At 35.3% G+C, this 22,797-nt stretch overlaps 1 protein-coding gene across 3 annotated transcripts in view; it reads right to left on the reverse strand.

The window, feature by feature from the left end:
- LOC123682920 (dual 3',5'-cyclic-AMP and -GMP phosphodiesterase 11) overlaps positions 1 to 22,797 on the reverse strand; it is a 300,891-nt gene that overhangs the window by 47,607 nt on the left and 230,487 nt on the right. For all 3 annotated transcript variants that reach the window (XM_045621747.1, XM_045621749.1, XM_045621748.1), the window contains exon 5: positions 15,391 to 15,705. In XM_045621747.1, coding sequence (XP_045477703.1) covers positions 15,391 to 15,705 — 315 coding nt within the window. The remainder of the gene's footprint in view (positions 1 to 15,390; positions 15,706 to 22,797) is intronic.

A 22,797-nucleotide genomic window follows, 5' to 3' on the forward strand; every position in this document is an offset into this window, starting at 1 on the left:
GGCTCCAGCCTACTACTTGTGTTATGAGTTAAGTCTGGATCAAGATTTTAGAAGTTAAGTGATGCTACATTGGTGCAGCAATTACTCAATGTTGATTGAAAGCAACAACGCATCAACGATTCTCAACACTGTTTGGAGCTATTAGCTTCCTAGGTCTCACAATAGATACAAATTTGAACTGGAGCGAACATATATCATCGCTATGTACCAAGCTAGCTTTCATCTGTTACACACTGGGTGTTTTAAGAAGATATTTAGACCTACCATCCATTGAAGTAATCTATCAGGTTACTTTCGAATCAAAACTAAGGTATAGAATTATATTTTATGGAAGTGGAAACACTATGGATCGTGTTCTGAAAATGCAGAATAGAGCTGTTAGAACAATTACGCGGATGAAGAGCAGAGAATCATGTAGGGGAATATTCCGGAGAAATATAGCCTGCAGTTCACATACAAGAGTGCCGTATATTTGTCTTCAAAAATAAAAACTAATTTCAGACTAAATCAACACAAGGACAACAAAGTTAAAATATCCACAACATAGACTTAATTTAACTGAAAAGGACCCAGAATACAGGGTGTTTCCTAAACATGCGGCAAAAATTCAGGGGGTTGTTCCTTGGACTATTTTAAGCATGTTTTGTCCTTGGATGATTTTTGAAAAACCTCTTTGTTTCGAAGATACAGGGCGAACAACATTTTTCATATTTTTAAAATTAATAATAGTTTAAATAAAAATGCGTACCGCACTGTGTTTACTAAGTAGGTACAATTTATTTTTAAATTTGTTTAACAACATTCCAATTACTAAAAACGGCCAGTATTTCCTATGGGGCCATCTAAAATCATTAGTTTATACCACTCCAGTAGAAAATGTGGAAGACTTGCGAAATCGGATCATTGCTGGGTGTAACTTAATAAGAAATGATCCTGGTGTTTTTGAAAGGGTTCGGCAGTCAATGAGGAGAAGATTGGATGCTTGTATGCTGGCTAGAGGTGGTCATTTTCAACAGTTTTTGTAGGTTGACTTGAATTTTCATGTAATTTTTCATAATAAAATGTTATTATCTGAAATTTTGTTTCCCCTATATCTTCGAAACAAATAGGTTTTTCAAAAATCATCAAAGGACAAAATATTCTTAGAATAGTCCAAGGAACAACCCCCTGAATTTTTGCCGCATGTTTAGGAAACACCCTGTATAGTTGTAGTAGATATTATAACAAAATTATAGATCACATGAAAGAAAAAACCACCTTAAAGGTTTTAAAAAGCAAATTTTCAAACTTTCGGTACGAATCGAAGCATACACTGTTGAAGAGTTTTTGATGTATGATATGAGGAGCTGGAGCAGGACCTCTAACCAGTATATTATTGAAATCTTTGACACTATTTAATTTCAAGAAGTTATGTTTCACATTTCTACTTTACTTGAATTAAAGCTCGTTATTATTATTATAGCGGAATAATAATAATTCGCGACAGAGGATGAAAGGATTCCTCAGTACACTCCTGAGCCCAGGGAAAGAAATTAGGCTTTATAATAAAGAAGTGATTACAGGAGTTGACGCATACTTCTAAAGCTGAGACCAATATTTGTATTCACGTAAAACTAGTTGAAAGTTGGAGAACTGATGGTAAATTACTCTTAAAGGTGACTATGTTGACGAATAAAGTCGAATTTTCAAGAGAAAAATGTGTTTTTACTGGATAGGCCCGGAACTTATTATGTCACGTTCTTGAATCTCCATACAATATTCCAAAAGTAAACAGACCAATCAACAAGCACAAAACAAGATCTGACTTCACGTCAATTCCCAAAACCCAACTTCCTCATTTATGCAATTTTCCTTTGCCCAAATTTCCAAATCAATTAAAACTTTCAGAGGGTCGAGCACAAACACGACAATTGAAATTTCCAATCGGAAAACAACCCTTTGTCCGAATTCGCCATCATTCCCAAAACGCACCCTGTTCATCTTGTCAGCCGGCACAACAAAAATCTGATTACCAATCAGCGCATCTGACAGCCAATTCGATTACCGAAACAAAAGAAGCGCCGGCTTTATTTCCCATCAAGCCGGGGCCACACGTTCCACGGTTAGGCCGATCGCACACGCACAGGTCCTTCAACGTGTTTCATACGAGAAATCGGTAACGGAAAAGATGTGTTCCTAACCCTGAAAAACTTCCGATGTGAACTAGGGCGGAAAGGTAAATAATGGAATTGTGAACGAGATCTGAAAGATGGATGTATAGGGGGCGTTCGTGAGAAGGGGTGGGAGAAGGGTGAGATTCCGAAGGAAAATTCGGGCGTTCGTTAGGCTGATTGATTGCAGAGTTTTGAATGTCAATTTATCTTCTTTGTCAGTAGGTCGTCAGATCTCCGGGTCTAGTTGATTTTCGGCATATCTTTCGTTTACATCTGCTGGTACACTTGGTGAGGTTGACGAGTCTATTCTTACGAACATCTGTGTATATGGAAAATTTACGGAGCGAAGAAGTTTGGAATCTGAACGGTATAGAGTTGAAATTTAATGGAAAGGAAAACCATCCTCAATTCATGTTATTGTAACAAATGTAATTTTAATCTCCTTAGTTTTGATCAAGACTTTCACCTATATTTCTTCTATAATACTTCAAAAAAGACAAATGAAGGCAATCTCAAGATTTATTGAAACATATTGAATTTTAGTTTCTCTATACCACGAATTTTTGGTATAGATTTTGATCCAGCTGAGACTAAATTTCATAAGTAATCATAAGTAAGCAGAATAACTTCAATTAAGTCTTGTGGCACCCTGATATTATTATTTTTCATTGGTGAATGAGTATCATACACGAATACATGACAAATAACTCAGTTCAATCAGTCTCACTAAAAAAACATTATAATACGATTCCCTTTCCAGCATTGCTCCTGAAGTTATGCTGTAGGTCTAATAAAAAATAGCAATGAAACTGACCAAATCGGCTGAACTATTCCGATAAACAATCAACTAGCCTATTGGGACTGGTTAAACTATAAATTCCTGGCTGCCTTGTATATTAGAAATATTTTAGTCTACTTCAAGTAAATTTGAATATACTTTATCCGAATGAAAACAAAAAAACAGGGAAATATTGAACTAATGCTCATTTCGTTAATCCCCCTATGGACCACACTGGTTTATGCGAATCATGAGAAAGATAATTAAAAAGTGATAGATTAGCAGCCAATGAAAGTAACCAAATCGGTATCCAGCGAAACGTGGACTATTTCAGCCAATAGAAACAATGCAGATCTAGAAGGTGATATTTCTTCTGAAACAGTGCCTGCTTCTTTCCTACAGAATTCTTTTGGTGGACCACTGGTAGTTTGAGAAATTGTTGAAAGGAAATTTGGTCTAGTTCTACTACACTTCTTGGTTTTTGTTGTTTTGTCGTATATGATACCGATTTCGAGAAAAAAATCTCAAACAATTCTCTAGTAATTCTCAGGAAAATTTATTATAAAGAATCAGCTAGTAAGCTGTAATGAATAAATTAATTGTTTGATACTTATTGACCTAATCTATAGCAACGATTAATGAATATTCGATGAACTGGTTAATATATCATCACAAAAAGTAGGACTACAAGAAACACCATGTACCTCGATAAAAAAGCTTTTGCGGCCCATGTTCTTAGAATTTTTTTTTAATTACTCAAGAAATCTCTCATTATCTTTTTTACCTGGAATTTACCTGTGTTTTGCAGATATAGTTCTAAATCTTCACGATAACCAAGTCTCCTATGAACCATATGATAGACGACATCATTGAGAGTTGTTAGATAAGGAAAAAACAAAGACATGATATAGATATCATGTCCTTGATTGATATGTATTGCATAAGCTAGCTATGGAAATATTACATTCTGGCAAAATTAATTTTAACTGCATATTATGAAATAATGAAAGATCATAAAAATATTAGCTTCACTACTAAAACGTATGTGAGCAGTAAGTTGATTATGTTCTTCATGCTAAATTGAAAATAACTAACGAAGGTTTCATTCTGCAACCAAGAACCTTGACAAAATACCATGATTCCTATACATTTGCAATCTTGATAACATCGATTGATTCCGATAGAATGAAGAACAAATCGATCAGCAGAACGATTTTTCGCTTCGGACTCACTGCTTCGGAAATAAAAGCTTAGCATTTGTGTCCGCCAATAACGTGTAATCAGCCGATAAATTGGCGCACCTTATTCCGTAATTAATTTCATTTAAAAGGCGCCAAAACAGATAATCTTCCAATTATATTGTCTATATATCCGATAAGCGAGTCGACAACTGACTGACAGCCCACTATGCGGTTCATGTTCACGATTACCAGTAGCGGAACTCTTAACCTTCATGGGTAATTTTTAATAGACCTGCTATTTTCTCGATTTGCATTTGCTGGTTTCTTGTTGTCATTAGCTTTAACTAATTGGTATGCATTTGTTTGTGAGGTGTACTTTTGGTTTTACATTAAAAAAAATATATATTATGGAATTATATGTTTGATAGACTACAACAAGCCCAGCGTATATATGTTTCATAGACTTAACAGAGGCCTCCGACCGCATGAAACTCGAAGATGTATTACACCTTTTATATGATAGAAATATACATCCAAATATTATCCAAACAATAGAGGACATATATAGAAACAATACAACGAAAGCGCGAATCAACGGCCAATTAACCAAAGACATCCCAATAAATACTGGTATCAGACTCATTGAATCCATGACCATTTAACATCATAATGAATGGAATTATCAGAAGAGTGCAGAAAGGAAGAGGCTACAGAATGGGTGAGAAGGAGATCTAAATATTCTGCTACGCAGATAATGCAATGATAGTGACCAGAAACTTCTGCAGGAAACGAGACCAGACACATCCAAGGCTAGGCAACTATTGGAGACTACAGAAATTCGGATTCTGAGACATAGAAAACTTTGTGAAGACATCAGAAGGACATGTGGGACAGAAAATATTATCGAGTGGGTGCAATGGAGGAAAGTGGAATGAAGCCAGCACAGAACGAGGTATATAATGGTGAGAATTGCAAGGAATAAGTCATCAAGTAGGCGGCGAAGTGTTGTTCGTTCTAGGAAGAGATAGATTGTGACATCAACCTGGGGATGAGGTGAATTTTTTGATGAAGGTACAGGTCTTTGGCCTCAGCTGGAATATGAAAAAAAAAGATAAATTTGAACAAAATATTTCAACATTCGTCAGCGAAAAAAACCTTCACAAATACACTCCTAGTAGGATTATTCCGTGAGTATATTCTATTCACATTGAAAGTATAACGATTTCCAGTATCAAACAGAAAAATGTAAACTATTAAGTATCTTTCAGAACCAATCCCAGAAATACCGACATCCACTATGAAAAATACGTCCACATAAATAACTGTGTCCTTTCTGTCGAAGAAGTACTGAACGGACTTTGCTTACTGCCGGAAAAAAATGACGGAGGCCCCGATGGGATTCCTTCCGTATTTTTGAAGCGATGTCGAGTTGAATTGGCATCTCCATTATGTGATCTATTCAATCTATCTCTGCATTCTGGTCGGTTTCCTACCCAATGGAAACTCAATTATATAATCCCAAAATTCAAATCCGGTGACAAGAACAATGTTAAGAATTATAGACCGATTTGTAAATCATCATACATACCAAAGTTGCTCGACACCCTGCTAGTGAACAGGATATCACCATACTTCAGGCATATAATTATAGATGAACAACATGGATTCATTTCGAAAAGATCAGTCACGACCAATCTTCTGACTTACTCAAACTCGATATTAGAAGCCATGAAGAATGGAAACCAAGTCGACTCTATATATACGGATTTCAAGAAAGCATTCGATTCGGTTGCGCATTGGTTGCTTATTGATAAACTCAAGGCACTAGGAATCGACTCTCCGTTTTTAGATTGGTTGGCTGATAGAATAAAAAACATTAAACTAAAGGTGCTCATATCAAACATACGCTCAACGGACTTCATTATGGAATCCGGTATACTTCAGGGTTCGCCTATTTCGGGGCTTTTATTCATCCTATTCATAAACGATATGGGAAGAGCTGTCAGGTTCTGCTCATTTCTACTTTTCGCGGACGACTTCAAACTTTTTCATCAAATAACATCACTCGATGATTGTGAGCTGTTACAACTAGATTTGAATGCTATTATGGAATGGAGCGCAGCAAACGAAATGGAATTCAACATCGAAAAATGTCATGTGATGAGATTCAATAGATTAAAATCACCACATCTGTTTGAATACAAGATGAACCAGATAGCTTTGAGAGAGTCATCGATTGTAAAAGATCTTGGGGTGTATTTCGATACGAAAATGAACTTTATACATCAGATACAATATGTAACAAACAGAGCGTTCAAAATGCTCGGATTCGTGAAAAGAACAATGAAACATTTCAAAAATTTAAATGTTTTGAAAACAGTTTACTGTAGCAATGTCAGGAGTGTTCTAGAATATTCCACAATCGTTTGGTCACCGGCTTATGCTGTACACAGACAAAGTATCGAACGTGTTCAAAGAAAATTTTTAAAATGGATAGCCTTCAAATTAGATCTTCCCCTATCAACGGAGAGTTACGAAATTGTCCAAATCGAACTGAACTTGAGAACACTAGAAATGAGGCGAAAAAACTTCGACATAATGTTTGTATACAAAATGCTGAACAATTTTCTCGAAAGTAAATACCTATTGAATCAAATAGGACTAAACTGTAAGCTAACATCTTTGAGATCCAGAGAAACGTTTCACGTGAGATTCAACCCAACCAACTACACGATGAATGGTCCAATCGATAGAGCACTTCGTTCAGCGAATGGTTGTGACATGGATCTATTCTCTACAACAATTTTTTCACTAAAACGATACTTCGAGTCCCAAGGCTTGATCGGTAGATGAAAATTCGAAGCTTGTAAAAAGTCATGTTTATTTTTGATATTATATTTTGAACACTGTTTCTTTTTGTTGGATTTTGTTTTTATTGGTTTTTTAATATTATGTAAAATGGCTTGTCCGTATAAATAAATAAATAAATAAATAAATAAAGAACTGATATCTAAAATATCTTTGGTATGTTAGCCAGCTCTCAAGGTTTACCCAGAAAATATTTTTTTCGCATAGTTAATAATTTTTCTGAGAGTTCTTAGATCTGGGTATGTAAGGTTACAAAGATTTGAAAGGGCAAGTTTATCTTTGGTATGTTTCAATGCTACTAAGGTTCACCCAAAAATAATTTTTTTTCGCATAGTTAATATTTTTTCTGGGATTTCTTGGATTTAACATGTAAGGTCGTAAATATGTTACAGAGACTAGTTTTTCTCAACACCGACCGAATATCTCAACAGTTGTCTTCCTTGCTGATTGGCGATTGCTATAAGCCAAGAGTCCGGAGTATTTTTCCAGAAGTGGTGGAATATTGACAGCAGTTCTGATCTTTGAAATTCTTCACACTAAATTCAGACATATCAGTTTGCGCTAATGGAAAGTACTCAACAAGTATCGATAATTATACCATAACAACCTGATATCATGTGTTGTTCACAGTGTTATAGCAAAGCCAAAGGCAAGTAGAATATAAGATTTATTGTTTTTGTTATTTGAATATACGAATCCACCTCTCTTTTTTATTGAAGAAAGAGAAGAAAAGGACAATGATTGACAGATGGCGCTTGCGTGCAAGGCTTTCTTCGGAATGAATGAAGTGATGGGTTTCCACATAGGTCTTTAATTATTCATTTATTATTATATCATTTTTTTTATTGAAGTGAGTACCTACTTAACTTAAGTGGAATTTTATAGTTGTTCTCATAGGTAAACTTAATTAACATATATTTTTTCCAGCCACTAATGGTGCTCTTTCTGATCTTAAGAAGAACAGTTGGAATTAATTCCAAGAAAAGATGACAAAGTTGACAAGAATGTGAACTCTGGAAATAACCATTAGTACCTTGTTATGATTCATTGATTCGTCTGCTCTAAATGGATACGCCTCTGTTTACCTTTAAAATTAGCGAAAGTTTTTATTCTCCACGAGTTCTACAGAGTATAATTGATGATCAGTAACTCGACTATTATTCATTAGATAGGACTAATTCTTAGATTTAATCATCGGCTTTTTCCAAGCTTTCAACGGGTTCCCTTGATGACAGCTGTTGTGAAATGAATATAGTAATTGCAGTAATTCACGTAGATTCGATTGAAGGTTGTGTTCGGAAATTGAGCCGAAAATTCTTTCTTTCAGTTCGAAGAAAGTTTCTAGATTTGACTTTCTAATATCTATGATTGGGTAATTATGAGCTTCTACTGTTTATCTTTAACACAGTTATGAATTTATATTAATCAAGATTCAAATGAAAGTATCAACATTGAATTGTACACACGGACTACTAGATAACACTGGCTTGATAGAATTTGAAAAGGACCAGGCACCTGAATGTATAAAGAATTGTCACCAGCTAATTTCAATGTTAGTATTGCTTTTTGTAGACCTTTTTGCCTTTAATAAGAAGAGCATATAGAATCTGGTCAACACTGGTTCCCAAGTTATAGGGTGTTCGAAGTAGACATAGCGATAATTGATCATTTATTATTGCACTTGCACGGTGTTTCGAGAGGTGGTATCTTGAACATTTTACATCCGAGATATCAAGAGGGTACTTAGTGTTCAGTTATTGAAGTGCGTATTCCAGAAACTATAAAATGCTTGCGATATGAACACCGGTTCAACCGGTTGAACCCTATTCATTCATGGAAACCCAAGGAGGTCGTCAATGGCGTTGATAAAACTGACAACCTCCTTAGGGGCCTTGGCCGTTACCTCTCGGGTATCCATGAACCGGCTTCCCCATATGAATGGTTCTTAGGCCAGCCAGCTCTGGGCACTTGCATACCATGTGTTCAGCTGTTTCTGCTTCTGATCCACAGAGCCTGCGAATCTCATTTGCTAACTTTTCCTTACGGTACAAATGATGTTTGGTCTGAGTAAGTCCAGGAGTAGATGTCATAACTTAAGAAGTGAGGATGATCTTTTACGGATGCGTGTGTATTCACGTTTCATAAGACGAACAAACCCAACTATTGATGAAGTACAGGCCAAGTCATGAATGAAGAATAGAAGTTACAGTTGAAAGTTTTTACTGCACATATAAAACATGAGCCAGCAGTTTATGATTTTTTGGGATACGTGCTTCATCACCTCAACACGAAGCAAAGCTTCGCTGGAAAATGTTCAAGATGCTGCTACACGAAACACATTGTAAAACCTATAAGTTGATGGCAATAATAAATGATCAAAACGGAACAAAGTTCACTTTTCTTATCAAGGGCATAAAGGTCTACAAAAAATACATTAATACTAACATTTGGAGTAACCGGTAACCATTTTTCATACATTCAGGTGCGTAGTCCATTGATAATTTCACTTTTGATAACACAATTTTTTCCATAATTACATATTTCGATTGGACTTCGTAGATCAATCTGATTTGGAAATCTATAAACCTTATTGATTTATCAGCTATGTGGACCTGTAATCTAGGTAGATGAGTTGACTGAGTAGTTTAAGACTAACAGATCATTCGACTGATTAATTGTTTCAGAGTCATAATTGCAAAAAATTTGATACTAAAATCTGCTACTTTACCGCATAAATCCTTCAAGATTGAGAATGCGATCCATGCATTTCAAAAGCTAAAAATCAAGAAAATTGAATTAGAGTAAAATCAAATTGAAAACCATGCAACAAAAATAAAAGTATTCATAGATACAATAATACTGACTGCAATATATTTTCACCACAATGTTCTACTTTTGAGAGTTAAAAGCTTAAACTCAAAATTGTTTAGGATCAAATCCTACGCTAGGGTTACCTATATTTGAGAGGATTTTTACAGGAGTTACAAGATATTTTGCGAAGATAGGAATGAATAATTGTGCAAAATTTCCCACTGACTGCAGAGATGTTGCATGCAGATAAACCACAAGAACAATGATTAGGAATTCAATACCACTGATAAACGCACTTGGGTCGCCAATAAATATCCTACTGCGTCCAATTAGTTATATAATGTCAACCGTTCTGGGAGTTGGAATTTTGTAATATAGTCGTTACCATATGTATCGTTGAAACGTGATCGATAAATTATATTCCAACAAATATCGGTTTAATTGTCGGTTTGTTATCGTCAACTTGCACGACGAAGCGATATTTATATCTCCAAAAGGGCAGCATTGTAGTAAATAATGTAGTAATAAAAGTGTAAAACGTTAGACCACACGGCTGATGTCACACCCACATTTTGCGATGATGGGATTTAGTTGGCAATTCCAAATGCACGATTTGTTCTTTTAATTACTATTGGGCTCGGTACTATAATGCATATTGGGATACTAGTTTACTACCCGTACTACTCTCAAAGCCGGAGGAACTTCAGTTGAGTTGGTTCAAAGCCTCTTCAAAATTATTGGGTATATAGTTTTTTAGAATTTTTTTTTGGTCTACCCAATTGTTCTGTCCTCTTTTACCATGTCAATCAATAAATCCCAGGCTTGGCGAACATGTGCCTCCACCAGAGCCATAACAATTTTTGTTTTCGCTTGTACTTAGCTTCTAAAGATGTGTGCCAAAATTGCGAAATATGAAGTTGAATCTGGATCGAGATATTGGAGGTAAAGTGGCGCTTCATTTGTTATTGTTTACAGTTTACATCAGAAACACTCATCATTTGTTTTTCAAAATCTGTATATTTTTATTTTTTGTCAAGTTTTTGGCCCGTGAGTTTCTACATATGAGCGTTAGTGAATTCGATGATAGATGATTTTAGCAGGAGATTGTATTCTCTTTTTTTTTCAACGAATTATCTTTGAGGGGAAAAACTTCACATTGAAACTCTACAAAAATCAAATTCAATCAATCATCAAAATTCAATTAACCCTATGAAAAAGAAGGAGTCTTTGTTAGGAACTAGTTTTGTAGGAAACAAACAGCATGAAATTGGATGATCGTAAGTAGTAAGTTGCAGTTTAATTGGAAAAAAAGACTTGGATGGACATCATACGAACAAACAATAATTATATTAAAGAGGGAACATCATCACGTGGCTGTTCAGTTCAAAACGAAATATTTCATCTTGCAAATGACCGATTTTTATGAGGTTTTCACATAATTTGCTTCAACAAGAATCTACATGCAAAAAAGTAAATATTTTTAATCTGCGAATGGAAAATAGAAAAACTTTTCGTTTTTCGCGAAAAAATTGTGAAATGCACTGATATATTCGTGAAAAAGACCAACCAAAAATCATTACAAAAGAAAATTAAAATTATATTTTCGTGAAAGTCGTCCTACAGTGCTGCCCTCTACTTATTTGCTTCGAAAAAAGAAAGAAGATGAAGTGAATGTACAACTTCGTACATCATACAAAGTTTGGTCATCGCAGGAGCGCCAGAGGGTCAATCAATGGGTAGCAAAGTTTGACTAATATGCGAAAATCCACATGGTGGTAATCCCTCTTGAACCTATCAAATCATAATCCAATTATGATATCAACAAACTATACGAGAGCCATCTGATGTGCATGATTCGATTTTGCAGTTACCACCAATCTACCCCACTTCAATTCGGTAATCAGTAACTGTCAGGGCAGCCAAATTAGAACCGACAATCTGCTCCAATTCCATAAATCTCCAAATCGCGGCAATACAGAAGAATCGATTGCCGTGTCCACCAGACGGCCTCGTTGGTTGAATAGCAAATGACCAAAGCTAATTTACATCCGAAATTGTTTCAACATTTAAATTTTCGGTCGATTATTCCAGTTTCTAAATACTATGGTCGCATCGGCGAATGGTGAGTCTATGACTTGGTGTAATGATGTTGAATCAATGGAATTTACGATATACAGATTTTGAAAGAAAAAAAATTGAAACAAAAAACACGAGGAATTTGCAGACAAAATTGTGTGTTCCAACGCTTGTTAGTTTACTTGTTTATATTGAAAATGTACTAAAATAGTACTTTATATTTTAACTGAAAGGGATTCCTCGAGCGCCGAGAGACTGAAGCATTCGCCATTGTGACTTTATTATTAGTAGTTTTCTTACATTTCTATGAAATCAATTGGTAGATTTAGGTAGTTTCCAAACTTGGACAAAATGGCCAAGGATTTTTTATCAACGCCAGTATCTTCAGCTCCTGTTGGAAGACAATTTTTCAGAGCTGTTCTAACAGATACAAAAACCCGCAATAGGTTAGGCGACAAATCTATAAGATCCTCATGTGTCTTAGATCCTGGATGGAAAATTATGGAATCAAATAAAGCCTGGAGGTTTCTCAATATTAAGACACTTTTTTTAATAATTTTTTATTTTGTTAAGAAATTTGATATTTTTGGTTCTTTTATACAATAAGTTTTATGAATAAAAGTGTTTTTTTGCGAGTTTCCTTCTCATTTCATCATTTTTTCATTGATATGACATTATACAATAAGACTGCTAAAAATCTAGTAGCTCGATATGATTCAAGTACTTGATAGTTAAATACTTGACTTGACTTGACATTGAAACACTACTACTTGACTTGAGCTTGACTTGAAATCCAGTCAAGCTCAAGCTAAGTCGCTTGAAAATCAAGCCAAACCGTGAATCCCTAATTACAAATACAATATCCTACATATATCATTATAATCAATCGAAGAAAAAATTAAATGTTTAACTCGGCAGCAAAGTAGATTGACTGCCTTGGTTGAATTCCTAGCCTCGCTACGCTCGGCTATGAACTATCAGCCGCGGCAGTGAATCTACTATTTTGCTGCCTAGTAAAACAAATAACTATTCTCTACTCCTCCTACAACAGTAAGTGACGAAATTTGTACTTCTCGCCAACTATACAATTGTCTATTTTGAGCACTGTGCAACGTAAAACTGTGCGATTCATTTTACCGTAAAGTAAACAGAAAGCATGATCAACAACCAATACAGTGGCATCTGTAAAGTAAATCGTACGGCGAATAACCAATAAGATAAAACCTCTAGTAGTTGCCATAGAAACGAATAACCAACAGCCCCCGTAGCCGATAGCTTTTTGACGTTTCGTAATTGTGTCGCCTCTTGTTATTTAATATACTATTATTACTTGAAGCAAATTATCATCGCCAGAACAACGCTTCCAATGATTTGATCGGCCGATCAGAGTTCTGTGGATCCTGACAAAATGAAATTCGTTCACCAAAAGTCTAATCATCCTATATTCACCCGAAATTGTTTACATTCTACCAGTCAGTGAATTCATGCTCAATCATTTCGATTTCTGTCTACTAGATACGTTTGTATCGCCCCAATACCCGTCCATGGTGTTACTGTGGAATTAAAATCACATCAGTCTGCTCGAACTAATCAACCGTAGGCGATGCCGTCAGCATCGTTATCGGTAAGAGATTAAAGCCCAGCATATGGGACAGCGTCAAAGGATCAGCAGTCATAAAGGATGTTGCAACATTAAGCCCTGTGCTACAAAATGACGCAAGGGCACTGCGTTTTAACGCACTCAGGGAAAATCTGGGATGGAATTGAAGGTTCTTGGTGATGCGTCATTAGTCTGTCAACAATCTAGATGGAATATTCGTAGAGCATGGATATTCGAGAAATAATTCTCTAGTACGAGGGTTGCCTTTTATATTTCGGGAATGAATAGGAAAATACGCTATACCCATAGATTTGATGTAAATGGCTTTATAATTTCTCAAAATTGTTTTCATGAAGATTCATACACTTCAAACCAATTTTTAAACAATTTTTCCACTCCGATTCAGATAGCTCCAACATGAACGAGACTATAAGGCAGATGACTCATCAATTCAAACCCAAATGTGTGAGTTTGAAGAGCATTGTCGAGAGAAATTATATGGTAAACACCAATATAGGTAAAATGAAGGAAAATTGGAAAAAGTACCATAAATCGTATTCCTACATTACAAACTTTGCTTCCACCGTTTTTCCCGAAATTCAAGGATTTATTGTAAAAAACTGGTTATACATTTATGATTCAAAGTATTGTACATCGCTGGTCACCACTTTCTCCCATCTTTCGGGCAGCGTGCGAATCCAGCGTTGAAAAAACTGGTCATCTTTTGAAGCGACCCACGAACCGATCTAATTTCTTACTTCTTCAAAAGACCGGAAGTGCCGGCAGCCAGGCCGTGTGCCATTGATAGTCCGAGGGAGCAACGTCTGGAGAATACGGCGGGTGGGGTAGGACTTCTCATTTCAACGTTTCTAAGTATGTCTTTCGCAACATGGGGTCGAGTATTGCCATGCTGTAAAATCACTTTAACCTGTCTCTTGTTATACTGGATCCGTTTGTCTTCCAATGTTCGGCTTGAATGCATTAATTGCGTTCTATAACAATCGCCTGTGATTGTTTCAGTCGGTTTTAATAACTCGTAATACACTACGCCGAGCTGGTACCACCAAATACTGAGCATGACTTTGAAATATTCGGTTTGACCGTCGACGTGAAGGCATGGCCGGGATATCTTCATGATGTTCTGTGCTTGGGATTATCGTATTGAACCCATTTTTCGTCTCAAGTCACAATGAAATGCAGAAATCTCTACCGCATCTGCTTTGCAAGCAGTTGTTCACAAGCAAACAAAGGCCGTTCACCATCTCTCGACTTCAACTTGTACAGCCCCCAATTTCCTTGTTTCTGAATCATTACCATGACATTCAGGCAATTTGAAATGGCTTGTTGCGTCACTCCCAATAATCTTGCCAATTCTTGTTGCGTTTGGCATGGGTCTTGATCAAGTAATGCCTCCAATTCTGCATCTTCGAAAACCTTCTCTCTTCCACCGCCATGCAAGTCTTCAACGTCAAAATCCTCGTTCTTGAAGCGTTCTTTCTCTTTTAGCTAATAGCAGCCTCACCATGGGAATTTGAGAGAATTCGATGAGCCTCAGTCTCAGATTTCATCATATTAAATCAGAAAATTAAAACCTCCCGCAAATGACGGGAATTTGGCTCGCAAGCCGACATGTTTAATCGGGAATAATCTTATGATGCAGAGACAAATCGACTAATATTACGATGGCATTATGTTTACGAATACCTAAGCTTATTGTATAACATATACGATCTATTTATTTGCAATATCATATACCGCTACAGCCATATATTGCAAAACGGCGGACGCAAAGTTGTACACCTAATAGAATATTTTTGAATATGAATATCGCGTCCCTAAGAAACTTTAAAAGAAGCATTCTTGTAAATTAAGACGTTTTATGTGTTTATGAATTTTGTAATACCAAATCTTAATTTTTCTCACCTGATATGCGTCGGGTATGTTCACTGGCTCCCCGCTCTCTGCCACATATCCGACGATGCCGGTGCCCCATGGTATCCTGATCTCGTCCTTTTTCTCCATCTCCTTCAGCGTGCTCCTCGAACAAACATCGAACAATTTCGAGACTAGACATCTACCCCGAGGTTTACCCCCAGGAGGGAGGGGTGTGCACCCGCCACCCCTTTCCCCTTGGACTAGAAATAACGACCCGCGGTCTGCGTGCAGTAACATCGACACATTCTGCAGGATCTTATGGCACAAAGAGCGCACTTCGAGCTCATTGCATATATCTTTCACCTGAAACAAAAAAAAAAAAGGATAAGTAAAAAGATTCTATCAATTGAAGTTCAAAAATATCTCTGTGACATAGCGAGAAGACATATCTTAGTGTACTAACAAAATTCTCTTTCACCTTGGCCATCAGACAGTACACATCGGCGTCTATCGTTTGTTGTTTGATTTTATCAGTATATATAAAAACGAACACATAGATGTTCATACAATGAATGCGTAAAATGAATGATTATTATTCTAGAGAAGAAAATTCAATTCATTTCTTCGATCGAAAAAATATTTAAAAATCACATGTTGTACCTAAGCAAAATATGAATTGAAAATTTTTCAATTCACTTCACAATGAACGTTATAAATGTTATTTTCAAACATCGAAATGAGATGAAATATTTTTATTTTTCAAGGCTTCCTTCTCATCCGTATAGAATCATCCGTTCAAGATTCTGAACCAGTTTCAACCGTAAAAAAAATGCCGATAATTGACGGACCTTAAAACATTTTCCAAGTGTTTTGCTCTGATCAGTTTTCTTTCGTAAACTCGAATACTAGAGGTGTAAAACTGATAAAATTGGGATAGTTTTCTTGTTAAACTTAGGAGTATCACCAGAGGAGCTATTCGGGGTTGAGTTCCACAACTTTAATAACTTTTCAACGCCATAAGTTTCCCGCTGAAAAGTTTGATTGACTTCTATTACAAGACTTTTATATCAACTTTGAGGTGACGTGAAGAAGTATGTTGAATTTCAAACAACCCCACACATGTGTTACAAAACTTATCAATCAAATATTATTTTCGAAAATGAGGAGTGTTCTGATGTGTAGTTAGTAGTTTATGCACGGTCGATCAAATTCTTATTTATTTATTTTCTTTACGAAATTTCGAGAGAAGCTTCAAAGCCTAATAATTGAATGGAATCAATTCATTTCACCAACTTGCATTTGAGGACTTCGTAGATTAACTGAAAGCAATTGACCAATTGATTAATTTTACAGAGATAAGAGATCTCAATATTTGAAGCTATAGCTTCTTTCTTACTCTTCGGTGAAATTAATATGCAACTCAACAATTGATTAATTTTACAGAGATAGAGATCTCAATACTAGAAGCTATAGCTTCTTTCTTACTCTTCGGTGAAATGAATATGCAACTCAACAATTTACAATTGAAATAACAATTTTCGACCTGATTTGTTTTTTACAAAATTCTCGATGTTCCATTGAAACTATTCAGCAATTTTTCTTTAAACTTTAGTGAAATGTAAAAGGAAAAGGGAAAATAAAATTAAATATCGGTATAACTACTCTGAAAATTCGATGTTTCTAGCACATTTCGCTGAAGATTTATATTGTGTAGGTATAAAGCGGCCTGCCTGATTTTGGTCTCGAATTCATCAGTCGAATATATTATAATTCTTCAAGCTAATGAGCTTGAAGAATTATACTCGCCTCAAAATTCTAAAATAGAAATTTGGGCATAATGATAAGAAGCTGTACCCTTGAAATATCGCGCAAAGAAGTGAGATTTATCGATATTTTGCTATTTCAATCAATAATTCGTTTGAATGTAAATGATAATAACATATTTTCTGGTAATACCTGCACTTCCGCTACGCCTATGGGCAAATTCTTCGAACGTTAAGAAACAAGTTTTCTCTATAGCAAAACGTCGACGCTTTTACAGCTATTCAGTTCCAAATTACCCTACCTCAACCATGCCTGATTGTCTGCAACAATGTAACTCTTTCAATGATCCAATTACCAAGAATTCATGGTGAGCGAAGATATGTACAGAATCTCCAAAACGATACAACTCATTCGTTAATTTATAATTTTCTCAGAAATTTTTATTTCTATTACGTGAAATATTTCTGAAGAATATAATTTCAGTAATCAATTGAAATCAATAAAAGAATTAACCACTTCATGTCGACATAACTTACCAAATTATCATTCCGAAGTGAACAGGAAATAATAATAAAAAGCTTTTATAGTCAAAATTCAATACCATTTCAGACATTCTAAAGATGGTTTGGAATTTTGACTGGGAGCTTTTTAATATCATCATTTTCACATTGAAATAATTTGGTTCATTACAAACACAATTCTGCTTGGAAATTCTTTTCATCTACAATGAGACGAAATTATATACCATTAAAAGTTAATGCAACTATTTCACAAAGACTAACACATATATCTATAGAAACTAATCAATATCGCCTAATATGAAGAAATTAGTGAAAATATCGAAGTGTCAGTGAACTGAAATCGCAAATTGTATAGAAATATCTCTTTCCGAATACTTAATTCAAAATTTATCGAATAGAGTTTTTCAAGGATATTCTGTGAAAAATTGATCTCAACAATGGTTCTACGATATTATTAAATTTTATGAGAAGGAAACAATAAACATGATATGGCAGTCATTTTGAAGCAGAAAATACTGGCTGTAGCATATGAAGAACTAATAATGCTGTCAAAATTGGTCGAAAAATTTCAAAGCCTTGTTGGTGCATTTTTTTGTGTCGAGGAGTATACTAACTAAGCTCACCAGAAACCATTACCTGCAGAGTCAACCCCTAAAAAAACTCGAACGAAATCGGAAACTTGGACAACCGTCGACCGTCTCACATTTCCTTGTGAAAAAAAGGGAACTTGACATTTCAAGAGCAATCAAAACAACGTCATTGAGGCGCCTTTGTGGACGCAGCACTCACGACATACACAATAAAAACGTTTGGAGAAGTATCGTTTTTGTTACTGCACTATAACGTTGAAATAATTACATACATTGTATAACGTGTATTTCGGTTGTGTCCTATGTTTGGTTATTTAGGAGGATTCCACAGATCGAGATTTTTTTTATAATTAAGCTATGATTATATTGGTAGGTATTCCTTCAGATTGTATCTTAAAATCATGAATAAGAACAATATTATAATTTCGCTATTTTTATTTCAACGACAATTGTTTTGTCCTATGACTTCTTGAGGTGAGTATTACTGGATACTGAAGTAGTTATGATATAACGAAAGACTTGACGTTGAAATTAAATATAGCAGAAACAGAATATTGTTTCTCTAAATCTGTGGTTATTCCGTTCATTCTTCCACATCTTGTAGAACAAAATCGTGCGAGAATATATCAGAAACGCACAGTTTTCATGGTTATATTTTATTGTTATATGTTGGTACTTCGAACTTCCGCCACGGCTTTATCTGTCAATTCATCAATTTACCTTAAAGAAATCAGTTCTGCCAACCAACATTTTTCAATGCAAAAACCACTAAATTATATTTATGAAAATATTCCATTAATTTCAATGAAAATGCAATGAATTAGAGAAAATAATGTATAATACTCGTACAGAAGGCTCATTCTACCACTCGTTCATTCCAAAACTCGCCACTTCGTGGCTCGTTTTTGAATTTTGAACTCGTGGAAGAATATCAATGCCTTCTGCACTTGTATAATAAATAACTATTCTCTAATTCTGTGGTTATTCCGTTCATTCTTCCACATCTTGTAGAACAAAATCGTGCGAGAATATATCAGAAACGCACAGTTTTCATGGTTATATTTTATTATTATATGTTGGTAATCCAAACTTTCCGCCACGGCTTTATCTGTCATTTCATCAATTTGCCTTGAAGAAATCAGTTCTGCCAACCAACATTTTTCAATGCAAAAATCATTGAATGATATTTATAGAAATATTTAATTAATTTCAATAAAAATGCAATTAATTAGAGAAAATAATGTATAATACTCGTACAGAAGGCTGATTCTACCACTCGTTCATTCAAAAACTCGTGGAAGGATATCAATGCCTTCTGCACTTGTATTATAAATAACTATTCTCTAAATCTGTGCTTATTCCGTTCATTCTTCCACATCTTGTAGAACAAAATCGTGCGAGAATATATCAGAAAAGCACAGTTTTCATGGTTATATTTCATTATTATATGTTGGTACTTCGAACTTTCCGCCACGGCTTTATCTATCAATTCATCAATTTACCTTAAAGAAATCAGTTCTGCCAACCAACATTTTTCAATGCAAAAATCACTAAATGATATTTATGGAAATATTTCATTAATTTCAATAAAAATGCAATGAATTAGAGAAAATAATGTATAATACTCGTACAGAAGGCTCAGTCTACCACTCGTTCATTCAAAAACTCGCCACTTCGTAGCTCGTTTTTGAATTTTGAACTCGTTAAAGATTATTAATGCCTTCTGCACTTGTATTATAAATAACTATTTTATTCATCATTCCAAGATTTAAGGTGAAGATCTAAGAAATCAAATTTTCACATATTCATTTCGACATTTGGTAATATTTGTTCAGATTTTTCACATATTCATTTCGACATGTGGTAATATTTGTCTAAAATCTTACTTTCATAATTTATCAATACAGTTTGATGAAATTGTACTGTGATTTTCATATCCATTTAGTTTTCAGAGTCATAAAATACGTAGAGCTGCCTTTTTCATCTATTTTCTGAAACCGACATTAATAGCCTATTTTGTTTCTACTTCGAAAGATTACCATAGTTGCATAGTTTCGACATCTTCGGATATTTCCGGACGCTGTTTCACTCTATGGTTTTCTAGCGAATGCATGCTGATCTTCACTTGCTTTCAGAATCTTACACATCAAAACAAACCCTTCTCTTCTCACCTCTCCTTGCTTCAAATCGAAAAAAAAACAAAGATAGATAATATTTGGCTTCATAACAAAGTGTACTGAATATTATGGAACGCAGAGCATCTCTACGTATTTTATTACTATGGTCACTATAATAATATAACGAAGCAATAAAGATACAAAACTACTATGCCATAAAATGAATTAATATGATTTCAAGAAAATATTAATATGTAAATTGAAGCCTTGTCATTGCCTCTTCCCAATTCAGCTTTGTAGAACTAGACCAAGCACATACGTACTTGGTACAATGTACTAATTGATATGGACGGAGCTGCTATTGACCTTCGAAGAATTTTATCGCGATTTAACAAATTTGGTAGCAGGTGTAAAACTATAAACCAGCTGCAGCTACTTCTACAATACGATGAATGTATGATGTCTGAATAAAATATTGTTACGTAGGATATTCACTTGTGAATATTTCTTTTGCAACTATCCTATGTTAACCCATAATTAATCTTGCAGTATTGAGACGCTATTCCTGGTTCAAGCTGAATTAGACTTCGATTTACTTGAGTAGCAGCAGTTGAAAAATATTTCATAACAAACAAGGAAATTTCATTCAAGAAAAAATGAACGAGAAGTTTGATTATCTGAATCCTTGGCATTTGACAGAAATTCATTAAGTAACAACAGCGTGAAACACGATATAATTTTTGGAACATAATTGCCATTATTTTGGAATGAACTGAAAATAGTTATTGTTTGGATTGAAATTGAAATGACCAGATTGTAAAGTAGATCTAGATCTAAATTTTTTTCTTTTTTTAGCAATTCATTCATTGACTAACAGTACTTCGTCTCTGGAACCAGAATGTGTCGATTTGGTTGTTTCTATTGGCTAAAATATTCCATGTTCCTCCTTATGCCGATTTGGCTTCTGTGATTAGCTGCAACTACGCACATCTATAACCTCTTTATGATCTTCAATATGATTCGCATAGACCAGTGGATTAATAAAATAAGCATTTTACTCGGTTTAAGTTCGTTTTATTCCGATAAAGTATATTCAAAGTCTCTTGAAGTAGGCAAGCAAATTTCTAATTTTCAACAGTTTTCCTAGTTCCCAGAAATTTATCAGGGAGCAGGGTCAGCAGGTAAATTATTGTCTTAATGGTCCTTTTGAATAGATCCCAGTCTACTAGTTGATCGACATATGAAGTAGTATAGGTCTATTTGGTCACTTTCATTGCCCGAAATAGTACACGTGCTGCCGCATGGCAATTTGATCACCTTTCATCAGTATATCTAGTTTTGGGAAGTTATTACAAGCCGTTTGAGAGAGGCTTTAATGATTTCAACGATGCTGTTAGCTACATTCTCTGGCACCCGTTGAAACAACTGAAGATGAATATTAAGCGGGTAAATCTATTCCTCTAGTCACTTTCAAAGTCGGTAATGATACGTCAAGTTATGTAAAAAATTATAATGCCGCCCTCCATTATTTGCCGCCTCTCTCGAGCGGTCCCCGCGGCTTCAGGTTCTTCTGCTCAGTTTTGATTTTATAAAAAGGTTGAAGATTTTTTTTTTCTTTGAGATTATAGAGTAAAATAATGGGATTATGCGGATAAACTATTATTTTAAATTCGAATGCGCCGAAGCCTAACTCTAGTTAATATTATAATATGATGGTATGAAATAATAAACCTTTAAAAAAAAAAATTAGGAAAATATGAAGCCGCCCCAAGTGGCAATAGAATTCGGCAACGTTCAGCAAAGCGAACGCCGACAAGCCTGATGGAATCATGTATTTTTTTTGGCGTCAATAACCCGTAAACAGCACTATGAGGGCATTACGTGACATCTGGATATTTATGAGTATAATGCATAATGCGGCACCTTTGATGGTTTTTGATGTTAATTAAATTTGTCGGTATTCCTTCTTGTTGTGGCTGACCGAATTAAATTCTATTGGCTATTTTCTACACATGTGATTTTTGCTGATCAAGTTTGAATTGCCACTCTTGAATTTTGCCGCCATAGGCGACCGCCTACCCTGCTTCCCCCTAGCGACGGCCCTGACCATATTCAACCATCAAAATTTAATGAGGATTCTCCACCACGAGCAACACCCACATTCTGTTAACACACCAACTTCTCCCAAATTCAAATCGTATCAGATGAAATGCAAACAAAAAGAATGAGCTTTGGGCATCTCCCCTTTTTCGACACTAACTGGATTCCCGGCACGAAGAAAGCTCGTTCAAACCGACCTTGAACCACAGAAAAACACAAGGATTTCATCCTCTCGATATTCCGTTCGAGTGCTCGTCGAAAGAAGGAAAAAAAAAGATAAGAAGGCGAAGTAATCGTGATTCTCCTGGACGGGCCGTACATCACAAAGGATCTTAAAGTATTCGTTGTGATAGGAAGAGCGTC

This window comes from Harmonia axyridis, chromosome 6 (assembly GCF_914767665.1).
Source record: "Harmonia axyridis chromosome 6, icHarAxyr1.1, whole genome shotgun sequence".
Lineage (NCBI taxonomy): Eukaryota > Metazoa > Arthropoda > Insecta > Coleoptera > Coccinellidae > Harmonia > Harmonia axyridis.